Source organism: Mchenga conophoros, linkage group LG7 (assembly GCF_057382185.1).
Source record: "Mchenga conophoros isolate Kocher_MC1m ecotype Shallow Benthic linkage group LG7, M_conophoros_male_GT1.1, whole genome shotgun sequence".
NCBI classification, from domain to species: Eukaryota; Metazoa; Chordata; class Actinopteri; order Cichliformes; family Cichlidae; genus Mchenga; species Mchenga conophoros.
Genome location: NC_140532.1, coordinates 42,104,286 through 42,122,476, shown reverse-complemented (window position 1 = coordinate 42,122,476; position 18,191 = coordinate 42,104,286). Strand labels below are relative to the sequence as shown.

At 40.4% G+C, this 18,191-nt stretch overlaps 1 protein-coding gene and 1 long non-coding RNA gene across 2 annotated transcripts in view; both read left to right on the top strand.

The window, feature by feature from the left end:
* Positions 1-562: 562 nt before the first annotated feature.
* Positions 563-1,150, top strand: LOC146570721 (uncharacterized). Its single transcript, XR_014893213.1, has 3 exons — positions 563-718; positions 792-962; positions 1,042-1,150. It is a non-coding gene; the product is annotated as an uncharacterized LOC146570721 (long non-coding RNA).
* Positions 1,151-3,627: 2,477 nt separating this feature from the next.
* Positions 3,628-18,191, top strand: part of LOC146570720 (transmembrane protein 132C) — a 174,474-nt gene continuing 159,910 nt past the window's right edge. Inside the window, exons 1-2 of the mRNA XM_085279345.1 lie at positions 3,628-4,033; positions 4,478-4,669. Of these exons, the coding sequence (XP_085135471.1) occupies positions 4,621-4,669 (49 nt within the window). The 5' untranslated portion in view covers positions 3,628-4,033; positions 4,478-4,620. The remainder of the gene's footprint in view (positions 4,034-4,477; positions 4,670-18,191) is intronic.

Sequence of the window (18,191 nt, the reverse complement as noted above, 5' to 3'; positions counted from 1 at the left end):
TGTACTGTTCAATGGTTAATGGGTATCCACAGTGTGTAGGGGTGGATTGGATTTCCCTGAACCACCCTTTGGTACTATATACTATTTTCTACTATGGGGTCAGATTGCTGGAGCAGTCCCACAATGAACTGAGCCGCTCATCTCCACTCATCTCTTTTTCTACTTGGTCCCATAGTTTATGTTTTATCCTGGTCTCCCAATGTTCTACTTTTTTTCTCATCTCTTTCAGCTGCACCCTCCCACCCCCACCAGCCACAGTAGATGGCAGTGATCTCTTCCTGTTTAAAGGGAATTCTTCCTTTCCACTATTGCCACCTACTTGCTCATAAGGCAATCATCTGTTTGTCTCAGATATTGCAGGGCCTTCACCTTGCAACATAAAGCACAGTGAAGGAACTGTTATTGCCTCGAGGTGAAGTATAAAAGGTAAAGTGTGAAGTATATAAATAAAACTGAGTTGAACTGAATGCTTAGAGTTTGTCCTTCTGGTCATGCCTGTTGTATGAGACAAACATCACAATTTTTGTGGCTCCTTAGAAGAAAGGGAAAAAAGTGTCATGGTCTGGTTGGGCACCTGCAGGTCTCAGACAGCGGCTCCTCCTCCTTTAGGCGGAGTCCGGTTGCCCCTCCCTGGCTGACCACCTGTGAGCAATCGTGCCAGCGGTATATCAGACCTGCGCTCTCAACCACTCATCGCCTGAGTATCTGCTATTCCCATGTTAGTTCAGTGGAGCATCCTAAACCTTGTCTTAACGCCGTGTGATGACTGACCTGTCTTTTCTTGTCCTCAGCGATAGCACCCGGAGTGGAGATCTTGTTCCCCTCGCTCCCGTCCTCCTGGACCTGGGCCGCCAGCTGCTTACACAACGTGGCCTGCCGGCCCACCGCTCACCTGCCTGCCTCCCCACGCCTCGACCGCTTCCGGGTTTTCCGCTCCACCTGTCCCCTCCATCTGAAACCAAGTAAGGCAATTCAATTCAACTGCGGAGGATTATTGGTTGTCTGCTGGATCCCTCTGATCGTGATCTCCTCTTGTTCCAGTGCCCCCGGCCCCTACCTAGTCCTGTTTCTACCTCCCCGCTGTCCCCGCTGTTCAGCCGTCTCCTAGAGGTGTCTAGGTCGCCCTCATTATCACCGACGAATCCTACGCGCCACTAGTGTGGTGGCGTCGCTTTGTGTTTCACCTTTGTTTACCTGTGGGCGGAAATAAATCATTTGTTTTCTGTCACCTCGCTTCCGGGTTGGTTTCTGTGCCTGTGTCCATCCCTGTTCCCTCGTGCCGTTGAGCCGTGACAAAAAGAGAGAGAAATGCTAAGAAAGTCAACCCATTCAGTGAACCTCTCACCATTTTGCAAGCTGAGCTGATGCCTTGAAGCATGCAGCATAGCAACCAGTCCCAGAACAAAACCAGGAGACGCTCAGAGCAAACAAGTGTCATCTCATGGGACTCATGCTCACCAGGAGGAAAACGGCAGTCAAGCTTTCTCCTGGAGGCTGTGTGTCTGAGCAGGATCATGCCCAAACTCATCTCTTGCCTTACACTGGCATCAGATAATCTGTTTAAGTGTATTTTTGCCTCTTCTATCATTTCTTTATTAAACACTCACTGTGCAAACTGTTAGGTGAAACCGATGACTTTAGTTCTGTAAAATTAACAGTAGTTCAATTCTTCCTAATGCAGCTATATGCAAAAATCCAATTCATGAACACCTTGCGTGTGAGTCGCACAGTTGCTCAAACCAGACGTTTAACATGTGATATGTTCTCATCAACTTGCAATGCAAGTGCAATAAACTTCTCACAAGCAGCCATAAATGATTAGTTTAGGTCGCAGCCATGATGTTTCAGAATATGTCTGCGACTGTAAAAAAGTGTGAAGAGACGCATAATCAAAGAGGAAGGAAGCTAGACAGAGAAGTAAGAAACAATTCAAGGATACTTCTTTTTAGCTGGTGACATTGTTTTGATTGCTGGTTCTAACATGAATATTGGCAAACACCTTCCGCCACTTAGCGATCTGTAAAGCATTAATTTGGCATCATTCAGGCATCCTTTTTTTCTTTTTAGAGTAATAACATATTACAGGACATATAGTGGCTTCTGTAAATAGAGTGCAGGAAATGATAATTATATGTTTGGATTTGCCGCTTGAGAGAAGATGTGACACGCCAAGATCCTGAAAGCAGCTGAAGCCGTACATCATCGTGGAAGTCAGCACAAGACTCCAGCAACAATAAAATGTGCCGTTCATCTTTTATGTTAACCTCGAATCAGATGTGTGTTATGGGAAGATCTCCTCTGGCGCTGTGCTTTGCGGGGGAAAAGCATAATTTGTTTCTCTTTTGATATCTTATTCTACTTGAATGGTGCTATAGGAGCAGGGAGCAAGAAGCAGGAAAGGGGATAAAGGAGGGAACTTTTCTCCTTCAAACCCACAGGGTCCCTCCATTGCTCTGCTGATGGTCTTTAATCGGTGTTTGGCACTGATGTGAAGAGGCTTGAGCTGCAGGGTCACCCTTTTGATACTTTTCAACATGACTCTGGTTTGTGTGCCTGTTCACTTTTCTCTTAAAGAATAGTCAATGTGAACACTGACAGCTTGGCCATTGGGCTTTCACCCAGCAGGGAACGCTGACTTTAAAATCTTCACTAGCTAACCTTTTTACATACTAACAAGAGTACTGTGGCGAGATTTTGGGATAAACATTATTTTTCTTTATTGATCGGCTCCATCCACTGAAAAAGGCAGAATAGAAAAACAAGGTTAAATGCGCCATCTTCTAAATGTCACTGATTTCTTTAACCCAGAGCTCAAGCTCTGATAACAGTAGTGTTTATGGTGTCGTTGTGCCATGTTAGGTTGGCCATCATGTTCAGCCTGCAGCTGATCTAAGACACACTCATAATTATGCAGCACTCTCAAGGTCTGAGTCATGAAGCTGAGCCAGGGCAGCTGTTTGCAGTCAGAGGTGTCCCATAGAGGGCACTGTTGGTTCTCATGAACGACCTGTGGCACAACAGGTTGCAGTGCTCCACTCTCTCTTCGCCAAGTGTACATTCGCTGTCCAGCCAACTTGACAGGCACGAGCGGAGAAATGGGAAATTATGTTTTGCCATAATTAACCAGCTGAACCCGATTTTTTATTTTTAATAAAATGCTTTAAACGTAAACGCGTGCCTCAAGCTGTCTTTTCCTGCAAGGCAGTGCACATGACATTGAGCTTTTCATGTAAAAATCGGTTTATTCCAAACAGTGTTAAATAATTCCTATCTCCATTCCCCACTGGGACAACTCTAATTAGTGTCTATTCCGCCGTGAGTCACGTGTATATGTTCATTTTCGCCCCCGAACCAACAGCGTAATTACCCTGCATCGTGAGGTGCCAAGCTCCTTTCTAATGTGCCAACTTTATTTATTATGATTACTATTATCTTTATTTCCAACGATGTGGGACAGAAAGCGCAGTCGTCTCGTGATCTGAGCTTTAGAAAACTGATGGGACTATACTTGCTGACGTGACTCCCGCAAACCCTCTAATTTGCCAATTCAGCCAGGAGTGCGCGTCCCATTCCACCTCCCTCCACCTCCACCCCCTCAGTTTCTGCACCAACACTCTCCGGTCCACAACTACAGGCTACAGAGCGGCAACAGGATCCGCTTCACCACCGCCTTTCTCCCGCGCTCGCTGTCATCTGTGCACGCGTCTTCGCCGTGCGCAAAGTTGCAGGACTATTTGTGAGATAATACAAGTCCTGTACGACACTTAGCCCTCCGCGTGAACTACAAAGGCGATCTGGACCGTTGTAAATCCACCACTATGTGAAATACAACAAGAAGAAAACAGAATGTCTTACAAAGTGTTTGGATTTTTTTTTCGAGGATTGTTTTTTTTGCTGACCTCGTTGATTTAGGGAAAACATTTATATATATGTACAAATTGCAGCCTGATAAGGAAAAGCCGCTCGAATTTCAAACCACATGCCAACATTGGATGAGACCGCGGCGCCCGGATCTTGTGCAATAAGAGAAATGGTAAGAAGCCACAGAGAAACACCGCAACACTTTCACACACTTGTTCTTATTTCCTTTGATTGACGTTTGCGTTGCTTTATTCGCTGCCTCCCACTCGACAGTTGTTGAAAAAAAAACGTGTTTATTTTCTAGAAAGATAGTGAGACTCTAAGCTGTTAAAATTATGGCACAAATTCAGCAGAGGTCTGCCAAATATTGAGCATCCTTTGGGTGCTGGGTGCGATTTGTGACAGACGGTTTGTTTTCACGCGTCCCAAAGCACCTGTTTTGTCCTGTGGGTGAAAAAAAAAACCTTAAGCTGAAAGAAAAAAGAAGTTGATTAATATAAATTCTCCATTTTGGGAGTGAAAACGAAAAATGCGGACTTTACTTCCCTGCTGTTTGCCCTCTACATGCTCTGTGTTTCACTGGGGTGACGCTCTGTGTTCATGTCTGTGATGGCAGGTGGTTTCGGACGGAATACAACAGTTTTGCTTTAAATGGAGAACTGCTCAGAGGGGATAAATTGTGTGCAAAGTTGTGCTGCTTTCTGCTGAGGGAGCTATCCATCCGGCTTCCACCGAATTACCACGAGTCCGAGGAGAGACATGGGGCCGCTCCGGTGGATGGGACTCACCGCGCTTCTCCTGTGCACAGGTACGACCCCCATGCGAAACCACAGTGAGCACTTGTGTTCATACATCTGCACAAGATTTATGGAAATGAAAGTTAATGGTCATGAAATAAGAGACACTATAAATACATCAACCTTTGCTGAGTGATTTCATTCACCTAATGAAATGCAAATGATGTTCTTTCAGCCAGCAGGACATATATAATTTATGAGACATATAATTAGCTGTAAGCTGTTGTGGCAGAATACAAAATGACGTGTAATATTAACATGAATGAACGATGACAGTTGCCTAGAGAGAGTGTGGGTTTGGTTGTTGGAGCAGGATGCAGTGTGTGAGTGTGGCACTGCAGAGCACCAGGAATAACAACAGGCTGCAGACACAACCCAGCAAAGCAGAAGAGATGCATCTTTTCATTAAGTTTGAGCTGCTCTGCTCTTGGAAAAAATAATATATGAGGGTAAATGTGTACTTGTGAGCGACAGCCATTGTGTTCAGGATGCCTAAGTGTATGCATTTTACTGTGAGATGAAGCTTTGTGTGACTTTAAAAATTGCACAGGCTTGTGGAGAAATTCGATTTAAAATGCCAATCCAGGGAAAATCAGTTTAATCCAGAGTGTTTAAATGCTATTTGAAGCTCTATGTTGAACATCCTCTCTTACTTTGCTATAGGTAGAAATCATCTCTAGCCTCAAATACAAAACACTTACTCTGTATTTATGTGTAAATTTATGTGCAGATTTTTGAACGCAGACAGCTTAAAGTTGGATTCATTAACACACAAACTTAAAAATAATACACTAGTAATTTAACCTCATTATCCAAAGCATTCATTTGCATAAATACACAATGTATCCAAAGACTATATTCAGGTAAATTAGGTTACGTTTAACTTTTAATAGTATGTAATGCTTAAAGAGTCACTTTAAGTTGTTGGGCATAGCTAGTTTTTAGTAAAAGTTAAAGTAGGCTACAGTATTGGAGACAAAGTTAAAGGAGGCAAGGGTGAGATGGTCTGGACATGTGCAGAGGAGGGATAGTGGACATTAGTGAAGAAGGCAGGTGGAAAAGAGGAAGACCACAGAGAGGAATGCACTGAAGGTGGACATGCAAAGGGTTGATGTGACAGAGGAGGATGCAAGGGATGGAGTGAGATGGAGGAAGATAATCTACTGTGGCGACCCCTGAAGGAAGCAGCTGAAAGCAGACAGCAGGTTAAAACATGTTACTGAGTCTTCCTGGTTTTCTGTCACCTTCAGAACGAGTCAAATCTTTCTGTTTCCAGTTTTAATCCAAGGCAAATCACATCTTTCCTGGAATACAAAAGACATAAGCAGAGGCATTTATATTCTTTTAGGAGAAGAAATATAACTTAGAAGTGCAAATAGTGATAAATATTCATAATGTGACCTAAACTCTTGCTGTAAATATCTCTCAGATCTACTGTATCAAAGCTGCTTTTTTGCTGAACCTACCAGAGCTGTGCGTTTTTTGATGCTGGTTAAACTGTGAATTTGCTTTAACAAATCTCTGTGATCATGTAACGACTTTCCTCATTTGCTCTAATGGACTCCTTTCTAGTGATGATGCCCTCTGTGAATTCCTGATTAGAAAAAAAAAAGTTTTTCGTTTTACTGAAAATTGTTTTGGGGGAAAAAAAAAATTTCTTGAGGGAAGTGATTCTCCTCACAAGCTGAAAGCCACTCCAAAATATGAAGGTATCCAAAGATTGATCCATTTCTCATCAGTTTGGTCAGCCTCTTCAGGTGAAAGTGGAAAGGAAGAAGAAAAAACAGATCCTGTCCTGTCAGTCAACCTCCTGCTGTTCACAGTCTCTGAGGATATTATGTCTCCAGCCACCTGATTGCTTTCACCCAGAGGATGTCTCTGCGAGGCGAGCACACTGACAGGCACATACTGTAGAGCATACCTACATACACTCACATACTGTCAGAGTAGCCATCAGGACATTTGGAAATATCTACAGCCTGGCATGCAGTAGGATGTGGTGCTGGCACTTTTTGCAGATTGGAGCTCTTTGTCAAACAGAAAAAAGTATCGGGGTGAAAAATTACCTTTACAGGGATGTTTTTTTTCCTTCACTTTGTCATATGGCACTGCCATTTAAATTGCCTTATTTGCACAATGTACAGTTTTTATTATCACTTACTCATCATAGCACTAAAAAGATACCTAAGTGCCTGGCATAAAGGGCACTGTACTAAACGTGGGAGGATTCTCACTTGAAGTTTGCCTGCTCTTTGTATGTGTGTGGGTCTGGCCAGAGTCGATGGGGAAATTGGAATGGACAGTTGAAAAGTTACAAAACCAAAACACTCATTCAGCATTAATTTAATAATAGCTCACTTGTGCTCTCACTTAAACACACACACACACACACACACACACACACACACACACACACACACACACACACACACACTCGCCTTTTATATCTTAGCGAGGACATCTAATTGACATAATGCTTTCCCTAGCCGCTTACCCTAACCCTAACCATCAGAACTGAATACCTAACCCTAACCCTCCACATTTTGAGCCTCAAAAATGCCTTCGAATTTGTGAGGCCTGGAATTTGGGCCACATAAGGGGCCGTTGGTTCCCTCAAGTATTGTAACAGTCGAAATTTTGTTCCTCACAAAGATGTATAAACATGAGCACACACACAAACACACACGCAATATTGTGTTGAAACAATAACAGTAGAGTTGATTTACTCATATAAAGTACATAATGCCAGTGTAAACACAGTTTATTTAAGTCTATTCCAGTCTATCATCAAACAACAATGTTAAAATTATATGATTCAGTAAAGATCATCCTCTTTGAAAATGTTACATGCTTTCTTTCAGCATTATTTGTCCATGGCAACAAACAGAATAGTCAAAACACAACAGTCAAGTTAGTCATAAGGATTAGAAATGTTTGATTAAGGTAGGGACTGATAGCTGCTTCCAGCTAATAAAAATAGAAGTCTTTCTTGCATCTCTGAGATGATACAGGGAAGCTCAGTCTGAATTGTTCAGAATTTAAAAAAATGACATAGAAATTGTTCACATATTTAAGTGCAACAGTTCTCAATGTAAATAGAGCATGTGGGGGGCTCTGTAGTAGATAATGTTATTAAAATATTTGAGAAAAAATGTAGAAATCTCTGTACACAGGGGACAAGGCTAAAAACCAATATTGAGTGGCCGTGATCTCTGGGCTCCAAAATCACTGAGTGGTCTCAGGAGGTCTTTAACCCTTTAAAACCGGTCAGAGCGGGCACGCTCCGTTTTGCGCAACTACTTTTAAATCCCAGTAGCACTGCAACCACGTGAGCTAGCGCAGTAATTTTTTTTGCATATGAAACCAGAGGAGTTGTACTTACTTCTTATGCCACCAGCTTGTCCTAGGTCACAGTTTCCTTCCACATATAGCTTTGCAAAAACTGCATAAAAAGCACTTGCAGCAACAAAAACATGATATTCCAGAAACACGCTTTGCCGCTCCGATCAGCTGTTCATAACACTTCCTGCAACGTCAGCGCGAACTATCGCACGTCCGCCATTACCTGCCCGAAACCAGAAGTGACGTCATTTTCGCGGAAATGTAGTTTTTTACCATCAGGGTCTCATGGGCCTATACTGGTGTTTTTAAAGGTTATGTTTGACTTTATGACTTTCTGTGTTGTTTCTGGGATGCTTAGAACTAATATTGCACTGCTGGAAATAGTTTATTTTGATCCATATGCTGTTTTTTTGCAAATTTGCACTATAATATTTATTTTCGTTTTTCCTGCAGTATATACAAATTGGTGTATTTCAAAAATAAAACTATGAAGACACTCAAAATAAATTTCCTGTGGTGGGAAACTAGTTTGTGCAACATTTTGTATTTACAGTTTTGAGGGATAAGCCTCTTAAAGTTCTCTAACTAGAAATATATGTTAAAAAAACAAAAACGATTTTCTATTTTTTTGTAGTTTATTGCACTTTTTTGCAATTTATGTAATTACTATGCACTTAATGCAGACATATTATTAAAATCTAGGCTGTAATGGTTGTATTGATGTATAGCAACTTGAAATGCTCCCAAAAATGGCACCACACCATGTAAAAATATAATATAAGCTCTGGCGGACTTGGTTCTATGGTAGGTCTTAAAGGGTTAAGAAACAATTTCAGTTTGTTGCTATGGGAATGCAAGTTACGTTATTACCGTACAAGAAAAAATATGCAAAAAAAATCTTGGAATACCGCTAACTTTTCCTGGCCTTTTTTATTTTTATGAGCTTAATTGAGATGCTCTTTCTGATTTCTTTCTGGAAATCGTGGATGACACGTTCTTTGAGCTGAAGAGGAGAGCAATCATTGGCTTGTTCAATAATAATATGATGCTACAGGGGTGTATTAGTGGGTAACTTAGGTTCCATTAATGCTGAATGATATATAGATGTTTGTCCTTTTCAGGGGCGGTCTTGAAGACTTTATCAAGGGGACGAGTGCTAAATACCATAAATATAATCCACTGAAAACATTTAATCCACTGTGGAATGAAAAATTTAACAAAGAAAGCTAAAATTTTATAACGAGTAACAACAGGAAGCACTGGGTTCATTGGTTTCTGCGGTTTTCAAACAGAGCTGTTTTGGAACAAGTGCATCAGATTTAAAATGTATGTATCATATATTTTTCAAATAAAACACACACAAAAAAGTGTTTTCAACACTTGATGTCTTTATCTGCTTTATTTATATTTTACTGAGTATCCCAACTATTTGGAAAAAGTTGTTGTACATAAATATTAAACTCACTCGTCTCTTTGTTAGGTACAGTTTGCCCTTGCTTTCAGAACCACCTTAATTTTTTATGGCATAGATTCAACAAGGTTGCTGGAAACATCCTTCAGCCATTTTGGCACATATTGATGTGATAGCATCACACAGTTACTGCAGATTTGTTTGCTTAACATCCACGATGACAAACTCCTGTTCCACCAAATCCCAATGGTGCTCTGTTGAGATCTGGTGACTTCGGAGGCCATTGGAGTATCATGTACTATTTTTCATTTTCAAGAATCCAGTTTGAGATGACTTGAGCTTTGTGACATGTTGACACTGTGGTCATAAAAGACATGGTTAGCATAAATGGTACTCAGGGATCCAGACTGTGCCCAGAAAATATCTCCCACACCACCACCGAGCTGAAGCATTGATAAAAAGCACAATGGATAACTGCTTTCATGCTGTTTACACCAAACTACTACTCTCTGAATATTGCAGGAGAAATCGATGCTCATTATACCAGGCAACATTTTTTCATCTGGTGGCACCTGGTGTGATTTTCTGCTGCTGTAGCCCATCTGCTTCAAGTTTTGACGTGTTGTGCACTGACAGATAATCGTCCACAAACCTTGGTTGTAATGACTGGTTATTTAAGATACCGTTTCCTTCCTATTGGCTCGAAGGAGAGAGCGAAACAGGCAGAGAAAACTTCTCTGAGGAAATAATCAGTTTCTGAAATATTCAGCTGGTGGCAATAACCATGCCACACCTTCTTCCACATTCTGATGCTCAGTTTGAACTTAAGCAGGTCCTCAAGACAATGTTTACATGGATAAATGCTTTGAGTTGCAGCCATGTGATTGGCTAATTAGAAATTGGGGTTAACGAGATCCGCTTTGATAAACAGGTGTTCCTAACAAAGTGCTGGTGACTTCATGTTCCTTTTTTTGCCTTCTAGTTTGGCAACAGGCTGGAACCCCTATAAAAGCTTAAAAATGGTTCTTGGGCAAACATAACCTCTGTACTCCTATAAAAGGTTATAAAAAGTGGAAGGTTTATGTTTGAAAGGTGATCCTTTGTATGTAAAGTTCAAAAGCCCCATTAAGAAACTCTACATGTGCCCCCAGAGGCAAGAGATTATCTCCACATTCTGTAGCTCAGTGAGTTTTGATGCTGTTGTCACAATATATTCCATCAGGAATTTTAGTCAGTTCAGCTTCATTGACAGTTGTTGTGATAGCATAATTAGAGTTTGGTGACGTTCAAGCATCAGTTGCTGTTGCCTGCTGCGTCAAATTTCACGGATGCGTTTTTGTTACCCTGATAAATTTTTATCTTCACGTCAGAGGTAATGCTTTTACAGCGCCCGCGCCGACTTGCTCAGTCAACGTCTGTATATTATGTTTTCCTGTAACTTTTCCACGATTTTGAAATCGCAAATTAAAACTCGTACTGACATCAGCTGATTTAAGCAAACAGTGTCTTCGCCACTTTTAGATGCCAAAGTGTATTTGACAGGGATTAAAGTCATTCTATGGGGTGTTTTTAGAAACAGGCCAAAAGCTGAGTTAAAACTGATTATCTCATGCCACTGTGAAAGAAAGTGAAAGAGGAAGAGCCCAAAGTGACCCTGCACACACATTAAGGCTGTGAAATCTAAACTGGCAACTACCTCCAGGATAGTAAAGTCTCATGGGATATTACTTGTTGGCTCTTAACATCTCCTGGATTAATTCTGGGAGGGAGTTGGCAGGGATGTGTGGTTCTGGGCAGTGATTTTACTTAAAGAAACAGCAGAGGCCTGTGGAATTAGCTGACTTTGTCGAAAAGTCTTATATAAAATAACCTCTCGTCTTTTCTTCTCCGTTTTCTCCTGTTTTCCCTCTAATGGGTTCTAAGTGCTATAATGGCGATAACCATAAAACAAAAACGTAGGTACTTTTTACTGAAGGGTTTTGTCCAGGAAGGAAAATATTGAGCGAGTCTTATTGAGGGTCTTTCCTGGGGCAAAGTCAACATTTACCACACTGATAAAAGACATACTGCATTGTTTCTAAAGCTATAAGTCAAAGGAGAAACATAGTTATTAATAATTTGATAAATCCATTTAAAAAAAGAAAAAGGACAGTGAATGAAATGTTGCATTGTAAGTTGATGGATGAAGCTTGGGTTATCCTGCGTGGCACTGTAGTTACACGAGGCTCCAGAGAGGAGCAGCAGGAAATGTTACACCAGGGAGCCATATGTCATTTTGTATGGATCATAACACAGAGACAAAAGTCATAAAATGAAAAGAGATGTAGAGTTATGTTGAGAACAAATTGTAAGACAAACCAATCAAATTTGTATGCTTCAAAAAGCTTCTGCGCACCATTGTCTCGAATAAAGCAAATTGAATTTTATACGAATCCTTCAGAGAGCAGCAGAAAGGAATGCTACAGGAGGGAGCCATAAGTCATGATATAAGTTTTATATGGATTACAGCACAGGGAGGCTAGTCACAAGATGAGAAGTATGGTAAAGGCTTGTTGCATATTTTTATCATGAAAAGATGGAATTTTTTTAGTTTTTATTATTTTATTTTTTTAGCTCTAAACATAACCGGTGCAGTAAAAAGTAAAAAAAAAAAACAGTTTATGACCACTCTTTGCTAAGGTATGCTTATGCACAATCTTTTTAAGGTACTTGGCAGGTAGGCTGTTCCCGACATCGTAGAGGACTTGTCACAGTTCGTCTGTGGATTTAGGCTGTCGCTCAGTTGCTTCCATCTCCTCATGTAAGCCCAGACAGACTCAGTGATGTTGAGATCAGGGCTCTGTGGGGGCCACACCATCTGTTCCAGGACTTCTTGTTCTTCCTGCTGCTGAAAAATATTTTTTTATGACTTAGGCTGTATGATTGGGGTTGTTTTTCTGGTGTTGCAGAATGGGTGGGACCAAGTAAACATGTAAATGTGCGCCAGTGCTACTCTAATGGGAAAGTAGTAAATTATGATATAAATGATTAACCATACTATAACACTTAAGCTGCATTGCTTTTGCTTTGCTTTCATCGACGTACATTTTGGGTCACGATGTTCAGATAAATGCAAATCTTAACCTTCCTTTAGCTTTGTTTTAACCTCTGCCAGTTTCTAGGAAAACTTTTGAGTTTTTAAACTTAGTTTTTTTGTGTGTTATTTCCCCCTTGTGTTTTCTGCCTGTCACATTGCACCATGGCACAATATACAAATATTTTTACGAGGAAAATTATTCAAAAATATCACAAATGACAAGTTTGAATTCAGTTTGTGCTCTGTTTACTTTACCTTCGCTCACTGAATGGTTAGTTTTGGGTGCCAAAACTTCTTGGTTAGGTTTAGGAAAAGGTGCACATTGAACAGTCACTCTTAAAGTACAGATATCCAGGAATACCTTGTGTATGTCCCTGCAGCAACTATGACAGATTGGCAGTATCTGATGCTCTAGAATAGGCTGACATTTTGTAAGAAACACAACTGAATATTCACTTGCAATGATTTTTCCAGAATAGAAGGTCCTAAGATTTTGTACCACATGCAAGTCATAGGGTTCACAGGGACATCCAAAGTGCAGGACTGAATAATCATCAGAGTCAAATCTTCAAATTCTGAAGTCTTGTGGTCCTGGATATGAATCCATCTGCTGGCCGGTGTCTTTCTGTGTGAGATTTTAAAGTTCTTTCTCTGCCTGTGTGGGCTCTCTTTAGGTCTCTGGATTCCTCCCACGGTCCAAAGAAATGCTTCACAAGGTCAACTGGTGATTCTAAATTGGCCGTAGGTGTGAATGTGTCTCCGTGATAGCCCTGTGACTGGCTGGTGACTTGTTCAGGGTGTACCCCACTTTTTGCTCTAAGACAGGCCCAAGCCTAGAAGAAAATAGATGGCTCCTTTGCTTATGATAGTTTAAAAAATGTATTATGGTTGCATAATAAAGTATGTAGCATTCTATCCAAAACTATAGTTACATGTTTCAATGGTAGAGCAAAGCTCCCAAATCTAAAAAAAGTGCATGTGTAAACCTAATTATAAAAAAACACATCTACTCTTTAACTGTTAAAAAATTGTGTGGTCCAAACAATGTTTCTATGCATTACAGGCAAATTATTGTTTACCATTTTACCCAACATTTCCACACATTATATTTATTGCTTATTTAGGCTGTTTTGATGGCCATCTCCTGATCATAGACACTTTAATGTTCTCTTTATCGAAATTCTTGTTTTTCCTTGTTTTCTTCACATCTTACATGCTAACAAATAATTCACTTATTTCTATCAAAGTATATGCCTACTGTAACCTAAATCCCTTGGCTTTTTTTGAACTTTTTCCCCTCCTCCTCCTCATCATAACACTCCTCTGTAGAACTATCCTCACTTGCCGGCTCCATCGCAGTGCTGCCTGAAAATGATTTCCTCCTTTTCATCACTGGAGTCTGTGTCTGAAGAGCATGGGGGGATTACTCTCATCCTTTCTTTTGTCGAATAATGTGCTAACAGTGATGGCCTGCAGGAAAATATATGGCGCTGTCATCGTTTGCACAGAGTACCTGAGCATGCTGTTAACATGTCTTTTTATTGCTGAATAACACGTGCTGACCAAGAAGAAAAAATGTTTTCAAACCTGAGTTTCATGAATTTAATTGCATTGCTTTAACCTTTATGGCTGGACTCAAACACAGGAGCTTATTGCTGTGAGGCGGCAGTGTACCACCCCAGTTTATGTCTCCTGGTTTTGCACTCTAGGTGACCTGAGCTCTCATATTCTGTCATAGAAACGTATAAAACTTGTCCCCAAACTTATTAAAAACAACAATTCAGGGTTTAATGCAATGCTTGTATATTTTCTTAGTTATGAATTGAAGATATGTGTTACATAGACTGTAAGGTAAATATTAATCAGAACATAGATTAAATTATAACCTGTGGAAAACCAACTTTGACAGTTTTGACACCATCTATTAGGCCAGTGGTTCCCAAACTGTTTTTGCTAGGCCCCCCTTTGTTTTACAAGAAAAATGTTCGCGCCCCCCCACCGCAGAATGGCAGATAGAGACAAAATACTGTTAATCTGACTATCTTCAGGTTTTACATGCTTATATATACACACGCAGTTACTGTCCCTCCATTTACAAAGGCAGAGGCATCACGGGATACTGTTTGTCCGTGATTTGAACCGGGGGAATAAATTGTGGCAGGATCAGCCTGATATTATTTGTATCCCACTGTAACTTTGCTGTATAAAGAGCTAACATCTCCAAAATGTCAGGAGTAGTTAGTCATTACAACAAGTGTTTGTGAACTAAAAATCAACAATGTGGGATACTGTTTAAACAGCCCAGCGGTGCTCCCGACAAAGGGAAAAGCAATTCTGCAGGGGAGACCTACCTCGGCACTTGTGCAGGTGAAACCAAAGGGAAGATATGCTTCACCATATTTTCTAGTCTTTGGCTTAGAATGAAGTTGGTTTGGAAACATATTCAGCGATGCTTCATCTCCTGCTTTGCGTTTGTGTGGGCGCCCGGGCTAGCAGTGTTCAAGCGTTTTGTTTTGTTTTTCCCCCTTTTCATCCCGCGCCCCCCCCTGCCATGGGCCCCACACTTTGGGAAGGTCTGTATTAGGCAATGAATGACTTTTCATTTAAGGGGTTTTAGTAACATCATATTTAGGTTGTTCTTGTCATGTGGCGCATGCTGTATAAGATTTTGACACATTTATAGTAACTATAGCTGCTGCTTAAGAAAAGAAAGTTATAACAGCATCAGGCTAAGGATGCTGTAATTGAAATTGATATTGACTTTTTTTCCCCTTTAGTTAGCTAAAGGCATTAGCTAATATCATTAGCTGTGCATGCTAAGTGATTGACGAGAATTGGCTTTGCTGTTGCATGGTGACTTTACAGTACAGTGACTTTCCATCACATTTCTCTGTGCTGAGAATTAAAGCTACAGGAATATTGGTGACTCTTGTTTTTCCAGACTTGTGTCCACTGTAATTGCTCATTTTGTTGCATTTTCTCATTAGAACTTGTACAGTAATGACAGAGAATTGTGTTGTTCTCCTGACGTGATGCTCAGTCTTGCCTGACCCTATCCTGCAACAACAGCAGAAATAGCAGAAAAAGTGTTTTTCTTAAGCAATATATTTTGGGAATTAGGAATAGGATTTGACAAAACAGTTTTTTAAGGTTACATTGTAGGTGCTAAGTTTTATAAATAATTTAGCTTAATTATTTGCAGATGGTAAGTGGTAAACTATATTTTAGAATCTACTAATTACAACTAACACATTACTTAATATTACATATAAGTAATTTAATTATTGTAGAAGATCATTATGGAACTGTTAAAAAATGAATTTTGGATAATGTGTTGTTTTCATTACGCAATAAAGAAGAAATGAAAAACCGAGGGCCCGCTGTTAAACAGATTGAACGGGTCATTGTCTACATTTTAAATTTGACCTCACAGTTGGCTAGAATAAAATAAAAAAACAAATTTTAATGAATTAATTATTGTAATAGTAAAACAGTCAAAGTTTACTATCTTGCCCACGTCTGCCTCCACTTCTGCAGCCGCTCTCTCATCCACCGTGCACACTGCTCTGCCAGATGTTTAATTTATGCCACTGCGGTTGTGTCTGTTTGCAGAGGCATTTGCCTATTTCTCTCATGTAGTCCTCCAAAATCCCACCTATATGGTGCTCAGTGTGAATGATGCTGTGCGTTGGCCGAATGCTGATTTGTTTACAAGTGGGCTGGAATGGGGAGGGGAGCGACAGCAGAGTTCATCACAAACACAAAAAATGATCAAAGATCAGAAAATGTAATACGAAAAGTACAGACGATAGCTGCAGTGGACACTGCCTATTGTTTTCAACACTTAATTTCAGTTAGTTCTTTGCACGTTATGAATTTTGCTCTTCTTTTTGCTGATGCTGATGGAACAATAAGCCCACACACTGATCGTCCCATATATTTTTGACACTTCACCTGCAGTCTCACCACTGCTGAACCCCATCAGTCTGATGCCCTTCTCAGCTTTGTTCCTCAGGCCCTAAACACTTCCAATGAGTTTTAGACCATCAAATAAGTTTTAACATTAAAGGTGAAGATAACACAAACAAATACAAGATGCAGTTTCTAAATGATGATTTCATTCATTAAGGAGAAAAAGCCATTTAAACCCACCTGGCCCTGTCTGAAAAGGTAATTACCCCCTAACCTGAATATTTGGTTGCGCTACCCTTGGTGATAAGAAATGCAATCAAGCTTTTTGCAGTAATTGGCAATGAGTCTTTCACATCGCTGTGGAGGAATTTGCACAATTGTTGTAATTCAGCCACATTGGGGATGGGGGGAGGGGGGTGTTTGAGTATGAGCAGCGTGTTTAAGCTCATGCTAACGCATCTCAATCTGATTTAAATCTGGACTTTGATTAAGTCACTGGAAAGCCTCCATTCTGTTTTTTTTTTGTTTGTTTGCTTGTTTGTTTGTTTGTTTATGTCTTGGATCACTGTTCTGCTGCATAAGCCAAGTGCACTTGAGCTTCAGGACACAAACTGGTGACATTCTCCTTCAGGATTTTCTGGTGGAGAGCAGAATTCATGGTTCCATCAACGGTGGCAAGTTGTCCAGGTCCTTAAATAACAAAGCAAATCCAGGCCATCACACTACCGCCACCATGTTTGACTGCTGGTGTGATGTTCTTTGTATGAAATGCTGTGTTAGTTTTTCACCAGATGTAATAATGCAATAAGCGTGGCAGTAATCAGGCCTGGGTGTGGTTAATCACAGTTAAATCATGATTTAATTACTTTTTGATATAGGGCCAGGTATTTTCACTCAAATACATGACATCTTAATTTAAAACTTGTGTTACTCGGGTTATCTTTGTGCGATATGAAAATTTGCTTGGTAATCTGAAATCAGTGTGACAAATATGCAAAAGAAAAAGAAATCAGTAAGAGAGGAAAGGCAGCTCTCACTTATGTCATAGCATATATCAAAATGTAAACAACACGCATTGCTAGGCAACCAGGCATGCTGCAAATGTTGAGCGCAGCATTTTACATTGATGTGTATTGGACGGAATCGGCCATATTTTTTTATCCCATGTACCCCAAGAATAAAACAACTTAAGGAAAAGTCGATGGGGTTTTAATTTTAACAAAGTCACATGATTTTTAAAAAAGTCTTTTTTGGCAGTTCTAAAAATTGAGGCTCCAGAAAACATGTCATAAAGGGATTTTACTCCTCTGTGATTAACTCCACTCTTGCAGCATTGTCGTCTCCTTTTCCAGAATTCCACAGAAAATTTGTTGAAGAAAAAAATGGATGTAAAATTTCTCTCTTTTCCCACAGGTTTCTCTTTGCTAATAGGATGAAACACAGCAAAGATGAAAGGGAGAATAATCGATATATGACAGCGTAATGATGAAATGCTTCCCTGCTTCCCCTCTTCACTCTTAGTGTTTGGAGGATTGGGATTACACCATGCCTAACCAAAGCATGAAGATCTGTGCTGATTCACCTCGACACACATAATCACACATAGACGCGTGTGCACAGAATCATTAAAGATTTTGTGACACATTGTAGCTGTGCACTGTAAACACACACACACACACAGGCACACACAGCCTCATCTCCTTGGGCAAACAACTTCACAGCCATCCAACTAGGAAAAGATCGCACTCTGCGGGAGGTCTAGAGACAATTAGCATAACTAACAGAACACTCG